This window comes from Equus asinus, chromosome 8, assembly GCF_041296235.1.
Source record: "Equus asinus isolate D_3611 breed Donkey chromosome 8, EquAss-T2T_v2, whole genome shotgun sequence".
NCBI lineage: Eukaryota > Metazoa > Chordata > Mammalia > Perissodactyla > Equidae > Equus > Equus asinus.
In genome coordinates this window covers 35,842,387-35,856,457 of record NC_091797.1, presented here as the reverse complement: position 1 = coordinate 35,856,457, position 14,071 = coordinate 35,842,387, and the positions used below count along the sequence as shown (strand labels likewise).

Below are 14,071 nucleotides of genomic sequence, written 5' to 3'. Positions count from 1 at the left end.
TTTAGTAATCAGCTGAGTCCAGGGGTAAGAAAAAAGGTTGTATTTCCATTCCAGGTCTTGCTTTCCCCTGTGACGTTGAGGAAATTAAAGAGTGATTCCCAGGCTGGAGGGATATGTCTTGATTGCTGGCCCTGTCCTCATGCCTGTGTAACGGACAGTCACTGATCCTGCTGATCTTCCTTCCTCCATCTTGCGTCTCTGAGCACAAGTGGCCATCAACTCCTGACATTCAACTCATGACTTTCCTAAATGTATTCTTTGGGAGTGAGAAGCTAACTAAGCTGAAGCGACCCATCATACACTCGAACACAAGGATGGGAGATTGGATTTGCTGTAGGAGCAATGGAGGTTCTGGTAACGACAGTTATGAGCCAGTAGGAATAGGAAACCAACTCTAAATGTTCTGTCTTTTTTAAAAGGCAACAATGATCCCTCTCCCTTGGCTAACACTGGGAGGAGAGGGGTTGAAGGAACATTACAAATTACATGGACAAGCCTCTTCCTGAGGTCCAGTGAGTGATCCGTCCCAACTGGTCAGATCCTAGAAGCCCCTTCAAAGTCTGGGTGGCCGGGAGGGAGTGGGGGAGGAAGGCTCAGTACCAGGCAGCCTCCGCTCCGTAGCTCTGAGGGGGTGGGGAAGGCAAACCCTGGTCATCCCCTCGGGTCTGTAGCCCTTTTGTGTAAGTGCCTGGCAAGGATGACGTGGGGCTGTTCCTCAGAGCACAGCTGCAGCACAGCCACTGGGAAGAGGCAGGGCCCTAGCAGCACTGCCCTCCCACATCCTCCCCTTGGGCTTTTTCAGTGGTAGGGGACATGCACCCCGAGGGCCTCTGCTTGGCCTGATCCTGCCGCAGGGGCTCTCTGTCCCCACCGAGAGTGGAGATGGCAAGTTTATTGAGCTCCTCTCTGTCCAGCTGCCTCCCTTCCCTCCTCCTCTTCCTCCAAATGTCTTCCAGCTATGCAGGTAAGATTTATCTTCATTCCTCCCCTGGGGAGACCCTGAGAATAGAAAGGCTAGTTTCCCTCAGCTCACCTCCTTCAATTCATCCTCAAGTTGCTATGCAAGTTATCTTTCTGAAACATAGATGTGCTGACATGGTTCCCCTTCTCATAAACCTTCAGTGTCTCCCTACAGCCTTCAGAATAGAGCCCAAACTCCATAACATGACCTTGACTCAAGGCTGTCCTTGAACTCCTTCTTACCTATCTTTCCAGCTTTGATTTCTCACCCATCAAATGGGGATATAAAGATAACAACCATTTTGGAGTTACTGTCAGGGCTTATTGAGATGAAGTATATAACGTGCTTAGTAGAACCCATGGTAAATCTTGATAAATGTTTTTTGAATTGTAGCATCTTGTGTTTGACAGTTCTGTCCCACATGATCAGGCACTAATAAATTAGTTTTTATAAAGGAGCCCTGCTCTCATGTGCTGGGGAGAAATAAAAGAAACAGAAGACAGATTGCCAGCCTTGGGGATCCACCTAAGAGAGTAAACCTAGTCCACTCACTCCCTCAGGAAATCTTTGCAGGTCTAATGGAGAAACCAGCCTTATCTTCTAGCAGCTCTGAGTCTGCCTGATGAGACACATCCCACATAGGAAAAAGACTGAAGCATGTACAGGGCAGGGTCCAGGAGCTGTAGGAAGGTTTAAGGTACGGCAGAAAAGAAGAAAGAAATGGAGCCACTTCTAGGGTGGAAGATCTCAGAGGAGAAGAATTTGGGAACAGAGTGGAAACAAGGACAGTGGGCTGAGAAGTGGTGGAGAGGTAGTGGTGGAGGAGTGATGAAAGCAAAATCTCTAAGAAGAGATCAGGGATCAATGTGGCCAAGTCTGAACAGGGAGCCCCATGGGAGAATTAAACTGAAAGATGCTAGACCACATTCCAAGGTGAGACCGAAATGCTGGGCTGAAGAATCAGAGATGGATACAGTTGGCAGACAGGTGAACAGCAACTGTTGAGATGATCACATGCTAAAATGCTTTGTCCAGAACACTCACAGTATCTCTATAAACGGAGACCATTTGTTTTAAGCTTAAGAAGAAAAATTGAGCTCTTCCTTCCCCAGCTCTAGAATTCCATTTAAAAATCAAGTGGCTTCTTCCTTCACTTTTTTGAAGCAGCCCTTCCCATGACATGCTTGTTTGTCAAGGCTCCTTCTGATGTTCAGTTTCTTTTCTTTGGTGTCTTGGACAGGACAGTTCAGAGTAATAGGACCAGGGCATCCCATCCGGGCTCTGGTGGGGGATGAAGTGGAACTGCCATGTCGCATATCTCCTGGAAAGAATGCTACAGGCATGGAGGTGGGGTGGTACAGGCCCCCCTTCTCTAGGGTGGTTCATCTCTACCGAAATGGCAAGGATCAAGATGGAGAGCAGGCACCTGAATATCGAGGGCGGACAGAGCTGCTGAGAGACACTATTGGTGAAGGAAAGGTGACTCTCAGAATCCGGAATGTAAGGTTCTCAGATGAAGGAGGTTTCACCTGCTTCTTCCGAGACCATTCTTACCAAGAGGAAGCAGCAATGGAATTGAAAGTGGAAGGTGAGTAGAGCTTTATAGTATTAGGCATTCTTTGCTGGGTGCCAAGACCTTTTGAGACTTTAATCATTTTCTCAATTGAGATGAGATACTTCAACCCAAACATCTCACACTAGGGAACTGATTCCATAGAAATACATGCATCAGTACATAGGAATTCATATGCTCATGGATGTCTGTTGTATTGTTATTCAGAGTGGGAAAAAACTGGAATGAAAGTCAACGCTCATAAGTAGGAAAGTGACTGAATAAACATTGTTAGCCATACCACGAATATTATGCAGCTGTTAAAAAAGATAGTTTTAGGGCTATACCAGGTAGCTTGGAGGCATTCCACAAATTATTGTTAAGTGGTAAAAGCAAACTACAGAATGTAGAGAACAAAAACGAAACCTTAGGTTTGTGAATATATATATATATTCAATATTGACATAGATATATTACAGAAAAAAAAATGAAAGGATGCCCATAAGAAAATTAGGTTAAGATGGTTCACTCTGGGGGAAGAGGAGAGAGGAGGGAGAATGGGGTGTCATCCAACCAAAAAAAGGACCGTAATTATCCACATGATCATATTTATGCATTCTTATAAACGTATATGTAATATGCATACTTGTGGGTACATAGAAAAATTAAAGAAAATTTTTTTAAAAAATAAAAGGAAACAAAAGCCAAAACAGAAAAAAATGAGAAATGGAGGCAGCAAAATCCAAAATAATAAATTTCTGATAATTTGGTACTACTAGAGGGGAATAAGAGTAATCTGAAACTTAATCTAAGTATCCGAGGGGACTTCTTTCTGTTTTGCTTTAGAGTATCTTTTTGTTTATTTGTTTTAAACAAGGCCATTATTCCTAGTGAGTTAAATTGATCACGTCCTATTACAATGAATCCCTCATTGATGTGTTTGTGGTGTTTTATTAGATGAGAAACATTATGGAAAAATCCATTCCTGGAAAACATAGTCCAAGTGAATAAGCAAGTAAAACAAATGTCTGAATATAATCATAGAAAGAAAAAAGATATTTATAGATTTTACCTTCTATAGATTTTTCCTCCACTCTTCCTTTTTTCAGAGTTTTGTTTTCGGTATGTTTTGCATGACTGATGATTTATTTTTTTGTTTTATCCCAAGATGGTTAAGATGTGGACCAGGTGAAGTGGATGAATGGGGAGCTTTGAGAGTTCATTGCTATTTAGTTGAAGAACACAAATGTCCCGAGGGCCCAGCCTCAGGTCCTTTCCCTTTCCCTCCTCCCCACCTGCAGCTCAAACATCAGACAGTCAATCACTTTTGTATCTTGAGGGCAACTGTTGCAGAGCTGGGACCAGAAGGTGGCATTGTATGCAGGATAACAAAGCTCTGTTTCTAGAGAGAGATCGCAGGGACATGAACATAGCCTTGTGTGTCACAGAATGTTCTTCCTACAGCTGTTTTTCTTGGGGGATTTTTACCTGCAAAGAAATCTGACATGAGGACCTCTCCAGTTTGCCGATTTTCATCTTTTCTGTTCAACAACTTCCTAGCTCAACAACTGCCTCTTAGTATACTCCCCACCCCCACCACACCAAAAAAAAAAAAAAAAAAAAAAAAGAGGAAGAAGAAACTAAAAGCTTTGCCTCAGGGGAGAAAGTTTTCCCTCTGGGTTGGTTTCCACATTTCAACCCTCTTCCTCCCATCTCACAGTCTGCATGCCTAAGAGGCTAAAAAAGAGTGTTTTACAAGTAAACAAGGGACCATCTGCCCAGCCTGGGGAGCTAGGACAATGAGACAAATTTAGCATTGGAAAGCAGTAACTTTGTTGCTGCAAGTTTCAGTTGTAATCACTTCCCCTTTTTCTCTAGGTTTTTACCTTCCCGACTTTATTTTTTTCTTGTCAATCTTGTGATTTTATTACTAGTTGTCTCTAATCCTTTCTTTAAATTTCTCATTACGAAATTTGAAAACATATACAGAAGTAGAGAGACTGTTAGAGTGAGCCTCCAAGCACCCATCATCTGTCTGCAACTGGTTATTGACACAGACAGACAACCATTTCACTTGACCCCACTCATTACCACCCTCCCCAACTGAATCTCTGAGGCAAATCCTAGGCAGCGTTATCATTTTATTGCTAAATCCTCAAGAATATATACTGAAATATAAGAACTCTTTTAAAAAGTCATAACCATAATACTTCTATCACATCTTTAAAAATTAACAAAAATTCCTTAATATCACCATTACTTAGTCTGTGTTCAAATTTTCTTGATTGTTTCATAAATATATTTTTACAATTGGTTTGTTTGAATAAGATCCACACATTGGTGTTTGCCCTGTAGAGTTTTCCATGGTCTAGATTTTGCTGATTTCATTCCCATGCTGTTAACACAGTGCTCCATACCCTGTATTTCCTGTAAACTGATGAAGATGCCTGATCAGATTCAGATTTGATTTATTTTGTCAAGCATACTTCATAGGTGATGCTATATACTTTGTACGTTTTTCATCAGAGGGCTCATAACGTCTCCCTTTCTCTCTTTTTGTGATTCTAATCCTTTGTGAAAGTATAAAAGGTGTGCAAAAACAGAACTGAAGTGTGTGCTTGCTAAATCACCTTGCTACAGGTAACTTCCAATAAGAATTTGGAAAGTAGAGTTTGCTGCATTTTCTCCCGGGGAACATAATAACAGACAAGAGCCTTAAATTGCAGCTTGAAAGATTGTATTTATACCCAAGAAACCCTCCTGAGCCAGTTTAATGTTGCTTGCTGTGATACGTAATCCCTAGGCTTATTGGTAATATCTTTATCTAGCCCCTAATCAGAGAACAAGATGAAAACGGCTTGGCGTGCAACATGATATACTGAGATTAGGCAGGTAGAGCTTCAGGGCACTGAGGAATAAGATACTAGAATGGGAACTAGGTGGGAGCTGGAGGGCTGAAAGTCATCCCCTCCCTCATTATCTGTCACACTCCATACCCACTCACTTACTGAATCCTGTGGATCTTACTTTCTGAAACGATCCAGAATAGGGGTTCTGAACTTTTTTGGTGTCATGCATTCCTTTGGCGGACTGATGAGGTTGATGGACCCCCTTCTCAGAACGTCTTAGTTGCATAAAATAAAACATATTTGTACCAAAATACAGTTATCAAAATATTAAAATAACAAGATAGGTGGTTGTCCTGATAATTAGTGTAATTTCAAAATAGTGATGAATATAAGCGATATTTTGAGGTTTCTGCAACAACTCTAATGTGTTACAAAAAATTTGTGGTTTTTATTGATGACAAAGTCAAAGATTCTGTTCATATTATTGTGGTGTGTTGCCTGCAAACGTAATCTGAAAGAAATGCTAAATTTCAGTTGAAAGGTTACTGAAAGTATGTATTTTTTTCCTATTTAAGTTCATAGATCCCTTGACCTCCTTCACCTCCACCACTGTCCTAGTTTAGGCTCATGTTGTTTTTCACTTTACCTATTACCATGGCCTCTTAACCCAACTCCCTCCTTCCTTCCTCTAGTCCTGCAGTCAGTAAATCGGATCTTGTCACTCCTCAGCTTGGAATCCTTCCATGTACCCCTGTGGCCTTGAGGATCAGATCTTAGACCCTTAGCTGGGTCTCAAAACTCTCCAAGACTGACCCAATATACAACCTTGACTCCCGCCATTCCAAACCACTAGCCATTCCTGGAAACAAACCCACTTTTTCTTCAAGACTAAGCTCAGGTGTCAATTCTGTGTCATCTTCTTTGGACCTTGGTGATATTAGTTCCTTTATTCAACTCAATTTATGAAGCCCCAGGCACTATGCTGGGTGTTGAGGATACAGCACGGCCCATGTGGTCCTTGCCTTTCAGATCCCTTCTACTGGGTCAGTCCTGGAATGCTGGTTCTCATCGCAGTCCTGCCCGTGCTCCTCCTGCAGATCACCGTGGGCCTCGTCTTCCTCTGCCTGCAGCGCAGACTGAGAGGTGCAGACTGGAGGGTGGGCCCCTTGGGATCCTTCCCTGAAATGAGCTGGCCTCTCAGAGCTTGGTCAGCTAATAGTGATTTTTTAGTGACTTCTGGGTTCAGAACTCCATAATGACAAGTTTTACACCTTACCAAATACTTTCATTTAGATAATAGGACCTTGCATTTTCCTATGAGGAAGGGCTGACATAAAATAGCCCCATTTTACAGAGAAGACAACTGAGGCCCAGAGTGGTTCAGATTTACTCAAGCTGACACAGCTTATAAGCGGCAGAGCTCAGGCCTAACCCCCACCTTCTGGCCCCTGTACCATACCTAACAGCTTCATGCAACTGGGAGAGTGTGAGCTTCAGAGCTGAGCAGGTCTACACTATCAGGAGGTTTAAATAAAGATACTGTAAATAAAAGAACCTACCACATGGTAGGTGTTCAAAAATTGTCTTCTCCTTTCCTATTCAACACTGAGGACTTGGGTTCAGCTGCCGATGAAGCTCTTTTGTGCCCAGAGCTTCCATTCTGAGACTTCTCCCCCAACCAGTGTTCTCCTCAAAGCCAAAGCAAGCAGAACCTTCAATTCTTCTCCTTCCCCGTCCCATTCCTAAAAGGATAGAGCAGTGAGGAGAGCTTGGGGTATGTGAGGGGGGATGTTGGTGGGGTCAACCATGGGGGTCTTTTCTCTCCCCTTGAATTCATCCCAGATACTCAGTTACCCACTTCTCCCACATGAAAAAGGCCTTCAGCCCATAGGGCTGAGCAGAAAGAACCTGATTGATGGAGTTAGGCAGCCTGGGTATGAATCCAGCTCAGACACTGACTTGAACTGTCCAAGCCTCAGTTTCCAGTCAGGTAGAGATAACATCCTCCCTCCCACGTTGTAAGGGAGGATTAAGGGGGATGTTATATGCAAAGTGCCTAGTACAGAGCCAGTCACAAAGTAGCTGCTCAACTAAATGTTTAGCTCCTCTCTTTCTCATTTAGCTTGGAAGTGGCTTTAGATTTACAAAGTGACAACCTAGTGGGATGGAGTGGCAACGTGTACTAAGAACCACCAAGAAAAGGAGCAAAGACCAAGCTTGGTTTGGGGCATTGCTGTCTATCCAGGTTCTCCACGTTCTTTATCCCAATATTTAATCCACACAACAGCCAGGGAAAGAGCCTGAACTCTTGGCTCCACATCGAGTGCTCTTCTCATCCTCCTAAGGATGTTCCTGGGCTACAGAGAAAGTCTGCACGATGGCCCAGGGTGCTGGGTGTGAAAGGGGCCCCATCTAGTGCCAGAGCACAAACTAAAAATGTTGCCTTTCTGTCTTTTAGGAAAACTTCGAGCAGAGATAGGTGAGTTCCAGACACCCTCCCTTCGAGATCTCTCCCTTCTGATCTTTTGGCATAACCGAAATGGTCATTTTCCCAGACCATCTCTGCTTCTGTCCCAGTATCTTGTGCTCCCTTCAGGTGGGAAACTCACTATTTAAAACTCTTATAACAAGCCAAGAATTGTAGAGTCTCACTCCTTCCCTGCCTTCGGTCAGGGTAGAAGCAAAATCCTATAGCTTCCCTTCCTTCACCATGTGTCATGACTAGAAACAATTTTAGGTGATTAAATAACAAAGGCTCAGAGGAGAAAAGATCCTCTTTGAGTGCCTCCTAAGTGCCTTTCCATTTGTTCTTCTTTCAGAGAATCTCCACCGGACTTTTGGTAAGTGCTGGGCCACCCTGGCCCTCCTAGGTCAGCTTCGAGTTTCACTGGTTCCAGTCACCTGGGGAAATAAGGACTCTGGCTCCTAATTGGTCCCCTCCCTCTCTGCCTCTCTTTTTCTTCCTTTGACTAAGTTATGATCTGCATCTAGGATTGGTAAGATAATAGCGAATACTCTCATTATACTTTTACGTGCCAGGCACAATACTAACGGCTTTACATATGTTAACACGTTCTCTAGGAATTACAAGCACTTTATGCACATTACTTGATGTCCAGTTGGAGAGGTGATACATATACATCAACTAACTGAAGAACAAAGTACATACATGTTATTGATTGAACTCATGTGGTGAATGAGTTTTCATGAGTACAGAATGAGTAACTACACATGACTAATAAGGGAAGGCTTCTTGGAGGAAGACTGAAGACAGCAAGCCCCACTAGAATGTTGGTTTCTCAAGGATATGATCTCTGTCCTTTTGTTCACAGCAGACTGCTCAGTGCCTAAGGACAATGCCTACAACAGAAGGGCAGCCAAATATTTGTTGAATGGATGTTGCAGAGATTATGACGCCATAAGGCAGAGCACAGATGGTCCCTGCTCTGAGCAGCCTTCCTGAACAGCCTCTCCTGAGGCAGTAGGTGACCCTACGCTGCTCCCTTAGCACCTAGCACAACCAAGAACTCCATCCTAACATTTATGACATTGTATCAGTGTACAGACCACACACACGCGTGTGCACACACACACAGTCTTTGCAACCCAAAGGGGAAGAATAGGATCTTTGTTTTGTAGGATTCAAATAGCAAAGGCTTTAACTCTTTTTGTACCATGAATCTCTTTGGCAGTCTGGTGAAACCAGATGGATCCCTTCTCAGAATAATGTTTTGAAGTGTACACATAAAATATAACACATAGGATTACAAAGAAAACCATAGTATTGAAATACAGTTACCAAAATATAAACAAATTTGTGATATAGTAACACAAATGTTTCTTTAAATAACAAAAACATATTAAATAAAAATGTAGCAGCAGGTCTAATAACTTGCAATTTCAAAATATTGATAACCATAAACAGTATTTTGAGACTTCTGCAACAATTCTAACAGGAATGAAAGCATCTGTGATACCCAATGATGATAAAGTCACAGACACTGCTAATAACTGGTTTGTTGCCTACATTTTTAATGGAAGAAAATCCTAAATTTAGTTAGGTTAGTGAAGATAAAGATATAGTGCTTTTCTCATCCAAGCTAGTTCATGGACTCCCTAGATTCTATCCAGACTCCTTTGGTGTTCTTAGATCCCAGGTTAAGAAATCCAATAACTAATGGAGAAGGGTGAGTGGGACATAAGGTGGAACACATGTTAATCCTGTTTGTTCTGTGGTGAATGATTCAGATCGCCACTTTCTGATGGTGCCCTGCTGGAAGATAACCCTGTTTGTAATTGTGCCGGTTCTCGGACCCCTGGTTGCCTTGATCATCTGCTACAACTGGCTACATCGAAGACTAGCAGGTGCAGTGGCACGGCAGCAACAGGACCACCAAGCAGCATGGGACCAAGTTGACCCTGACTGGGAAACAGAAAGAGGGTGGAACCAGGGCTCAAGATTCAGAGAGCAGAGATTTCCTTCCTCCTGTCCCCATGGCCAACCCTAGGATCCTCAGAGAATCTGTGAAGAGAACCACTTACTGAGATCTGTGAGGTCCCTTAGGGGAAAGGGAAGGGCGGGTCACTGAGAATCTGCACAGGGAGGATGTGGGGAGGAAGCTAGTCGTCTTCCACGAATCACCTATTTCTCTTTGTTTCCAGGGCAATTTCTTGAAGAACTACGTAAGTTCTCTTTTCCTTCTTATAAGCTGAGAACCAAAAACCAGGAAAGCAGTAAGAGGAAGAGGCGGGCTATTGAGGGATCAAAATCATGGAGAGGAGAGGCTGGAGAGCATGGACGAGGGGGGACTCCTGTGAGGTAGAAGTGAAGGTGGCCAACTGTTAGAGACAAGTTTCACAGGTGGCAGGGAGGGAAGCAGGGGCCATTCCTACCTGCTGTCTGATTTGCTCCACCATTACCGCCCCTCTGCAGGAATCCCATTCAAGCTGGCCTCCTTTCCCATTCTTTCCAGCAGCTGCCCTGTGCCTTACCTCTAAGACCAACCACTGAGGCAGGCACAGAGACAAGACGACCCTAGAGGGCTTTTCCTCTCCCTGAGTTAATGGTTTCATGACTGAAACTACTGACAGATTTTTCAAGTTATTTTCTCCTCCTTCTAGGAAACCCCTTCTGAGTGATGTTGCATCTTGGCAGGGGTGGAGAAGAGCCTGGATGGTCCAAGGATTGGTCCTTGGGGATGTCGCATCCATCAAGTTGCACACTCACTGGCCTCTTCACTATGGGGACATTTCAATCTGCACTTCCAGGAATGCTCTGAATTCCAAATAGGATTGATTTCTCTTCTTCTGTTATCTACCTTTTCTTTCTATCCCCCAACTCCTTCCTTCCTTTCCCCCTTTTTGCTACCCACATCTTTCCACTCTTCTCTCCATCTTCCATCTGGAAGCCCTCTCTGGCTTTGGCCAGGCAGGTGCTCTTCTCTCCATCAGAGGACACCTGTGCTGGAGAGTAATCCACACAGGAAGGTCTCTGCCATGAGTTGGAGACCAGGAACCTCTCATTGCAAATTATAGCATGCCAACTTTGCAAATTGTGGTTGTTTCTTCCAAGACCTCAGCCATGATGGGCAGAGCTGAGAGGTGTAGAGGGTCGAACAGAAGGAACAGGAAGAGTCCAAAACATCAGAGAGCTGAATGAGCTGCAGAGTGAGGACGTGGGAAACCCTAACCAAAACTGGAGATAAGAGAAACCCATAGACTACTTCCCAGAGCCCCATCTCGCCTTGGCAGCCTACCAAGGAGCTCAGGAAGCAAGGGATGAAAACTGGACAGTGCACCTGCTTTAGAATGCCTCCCTTCTACTTGCACATCTTGTATGGATGGGTCCCTCAGACTCTTTCCCTCCTCTCATCTTTTTCTTACCATGTTCATACCTATCAGAGTATCCACTGTTTTATTCAACAATTACTACTTGATGGTCTACCAAACACAAAGAAACAAGCTAGGTGCTAATTAATAATACGTGTCTCCGTGTGCCACTTCTTGTCCCTTTTCCTTTCTCCCTTTCCTTCAGTACCTCATCACCTCTCTTCCTCTACCCCAGCCTCCTTACCCTGGAGGTCAGTCCTCAGGAAAACCAAACACAAAGAAAGACCTCCATCAGAAAGGCCATTTATTTATATTCCAAGCCCTTCACCGCCTCAACACTTTCTTTCCTCTGCGCACCTTCTCCCTTCCCTCCCTCCCCTCTCCTTGGGGTATGGATCCTAGGAGATCCATTTCCTTCCCTGCCTTGGAGGAGGCATCCTGAAAGGAGCCAAACCACTGACCCAGGATCTCTGAGCATTTATGGGGACTGCCCAGGCACAGCCCCTTGCCTTTGTAGCTCCCCCAATGACCCATAAGGCCCTCCTTCTCCCCAAAGCAGATGTCGCAGATAGGGCAACGGTAGATCTTCTGCTTCCAATGAGTCTGCTGGTGCCTGACCAGCTCAGAGAATGAGTTGAAGGACTTGCTACAGCGGAAGCAGCGGTTGGGCTGCTCTGTGAGGTGGGCCTTCTGGTGGCTGGAGAGATAGGCTTTCTTGCTAAAAGTCAAGGGGCAATGAGGGCAAGAGAAGACTTTGAATCTTGAAGGCTTTGTTGGATGAGAGTTGGACTTGGTTTCCGGGCAGGGGGCCCTAGAGTTGGCTGCCTGGGTCCTATTCACAGGGCTAGGGGTGGTAATAACTGGTGCCCGAGTTCTCACAGTGACCACCTGGTTCTTGGCTACAGGTGCCTCCTTCTGAGCCTCAGGACCCTTGGTTCTAAATATGGGTCCTTGAGTCCTGGCCACTGGTGCACGGTTCCCAGCTGCAAGGCCCTGGATGGATACCTGGCTCCTGACAATGGGTCCCTGGAATCCAGCTGTGGTACCTGGAATCCTCACAATATGCTTCTGGTTTCCAGCCACTGGCTCCTGGTTTTGGTGTATCTTCTGGTGGCGTTTGAGCTCAGACTGGTCCCGGAAGCTCTTCCCACAGGAGCATGAATGGGGCCGGTAACCCAGATGGACACGGCGATGACGACTCAGTCCAGAAGCATCACAGTAGGTCTTGTCACAGAGTGAGCAACGGAAGGGCTTCTCCCCAAGATGCATGCGTGCGTGGTAGCTGAGGGCCTTGGGGTTCCGAAATGACTTCCTACACTGGCTGCAGTTGTTAGTCTGCTTGGGATTGTGAACAAACTGGTGGCTGCGGAGGTTGGAGCACTTGCTGAAACACCTGCCACATATGTGGCAGGAAAAGGGTGGCCCAGTTGAAGATGCTGAGAACTCTGGGGTCCTGTCCATGGACCCAGCTAAATCAGAGGATGGGCTTGCCCCTCTGCAAGCAACGGAGACTTTCCTGTCATCGCTAGTCCCCTCTTCTCTCAAACTCTGAGTCTGTTCTTGAAGTTCCTCCTTCTTGCCTTCTGTAGTGAGTGGGGAGGCATAACAAGATTCACCATGAGAATCCCAACACGAGCTCTCCCTTCACTCCAAGCTACATCCTCTCCTTCTGCCTTCACTCTCCTACCCAATATATTCGCCTTCACTCTTGGACTTCATAGGCTAAAGATAAGAATAAACTTCTGGGTTTTCAAATTAAAAGCAAATAAAAATTTAACTGGAACCTTTCAATATCAGAGATCAAAATTTTAACCTACAACCACATTTCTTGAAATCCACTTCCTCTCATTTTCAGTATTGCCCATAGATACCCATAGGCGATCTCATAATATATCATGCAAATTGGGACACTTGAGTGAAAGGAGGTGCTATTAGTAATCAAGCTAGGATGAGAAGTATAAACCAGGACTATCCTGGAAAACCAAGAGGTATGGTCAGCCTGGCCTTAAATTTCTCTCAAGTCCTTATTCTACTCTTCGGAAGAAGTCTCCCCTACTCCAACTCTGCATTAATCTCATCTCCCATCCTTTTCTTTTCTCTTGGGAAGGACTTTTTAATAAAAGGGGTATTGCTGACATAAGCAACCTACATGTAGTTCTCAATCCCTAGAAACTGAAGATATCCACTTGTCCTGAATGGCTTTGATATTCATCTTCTTGAAGCCAAAGGACTCGAGCAGATGATCTCAAGGTCTCTTCCAGCACCAAGTGTGACCAAACTGGAAGGATTCAGGCTAGGAGAGGATATACAGAGCCCTGATCCTCTTAGGCAGCTTTCCATCCTTCCTTTCTCCTTTGCATTTCTTACCTGAAGGGAGGCCTTTTTCATTTTGGTGACAGAGATCTGCTCTCCACTGTTTCTCTTCTTGTTCAAGCTTGGTAGTCAGATTTGGATTAGACAGAAAGAATCTGGCTGGGGAGTGAGAAAGAGAGAAAGAGTTGAGGTCCCAGTCTTGGCCCCTTTACACCTGATGGGGACAACAGGCTACCTTTTTCTGTATCCTTGGTTTAAGAATCACAATCTGGGACACAGACATACGGGGAGGAGAAACCCAAAAGGTTAGCTACCAACAAAGTGCCTGGTACATAATAGAAGTGATTGAGTAAACACTGGCTGAGTGAATAGATAAATTTGCATATTTTGAGAACACTCTTATCATGTTCCAAGTGTTATCTTTGCCTTTACGCATACTTTCATTTTTTCTCTTTTTACCCTGTGCTTACTGACCCAGATCTTTCATACCTGGAAGGTATAGAACCAGTGGTCAGTGAGATGAATTGTAAGCTGATCTACTTGCCCAGGGAAACCAGATGCCCCAAG

At 44.5% G+C, this 14,071-nt stretch overlaps 2 protein-coding genes across 9 annotated transcripts in view; one reads left to right on the top strand and one right to left on the bottom strand.

Annotated features, from left to right (window-relative positions):
* Positions 1 to 504: 504 nt before the first annotated feature.
* MOG (myelin oligodendrocyte glycoprotein) lies at positions 505 to 13,647 on the top strand. 4 transcript variants are annotated; one of them, XM_014860571.3, is made up of 8 exons: positions 505 to 964; positions 2,202 to 2,549; positions 6,392 to 6,505; positions 7,821 to 7,841; positions 8,182 to 8,202; positions 9,611 to 9,727; positions 10,025 to 10,045; positions 10,484 to 13,647. In XM_014860571.3, the coding sequence occupies exons 1-8, from the start codon at positions 883 to 885 to the stop codon at positions 10,495 to 10,497; spliced, it is 738 nt and encodes a 245-aa protein (XP_014716057.1). In that variant the 5' UTR covers positions 505 to 882; the 3' UTR covers positions 10,498 to 13,647. The 4 variants fall into 4 exon arrangements, with proteins under 4 accessions (XP_014716057.1, XP_070371510.1, XP_070371508.1 ...); XM_070515409.1 differs by lacking the exon at positions 6,392 to 6,505 and having other exon boundaries at positions 679 to 964; positions 10,484 to 10,914; XM_070515407.1 differs by lacking the exon at positions 10,484 to 13,647 and having other exon boundaries at positions 679 to 964; positions 10,025 to 10,185.
* ZFP57 (ZFP57 zinc finger protein) overlaps positions 11,516 to 14,071 on the bottom strand; it is a 25,812-nt gene continuing 23,256 nt past the window's right edge. For all 5 annotated transcript variants that reach the window (XM_044776204.2, XM_044776208.2, XM_044776209.2 and 2 more), the window contains 2 exons: positions 13,559 to 13,663; positions 11,516 to 12,774 (listed from right to left, as the gene is read on the bottom strand). In XM_044776204.2, coding sequence (XP_044632139.2) covers positions 11,516 to 12,774; positions 13,559 to 13,663 — 1,364 coding nt within the window. The remainder of the gene's footprint in view (positions 12,775 to 13,558; positions 13,664 to 14,071) is intronic.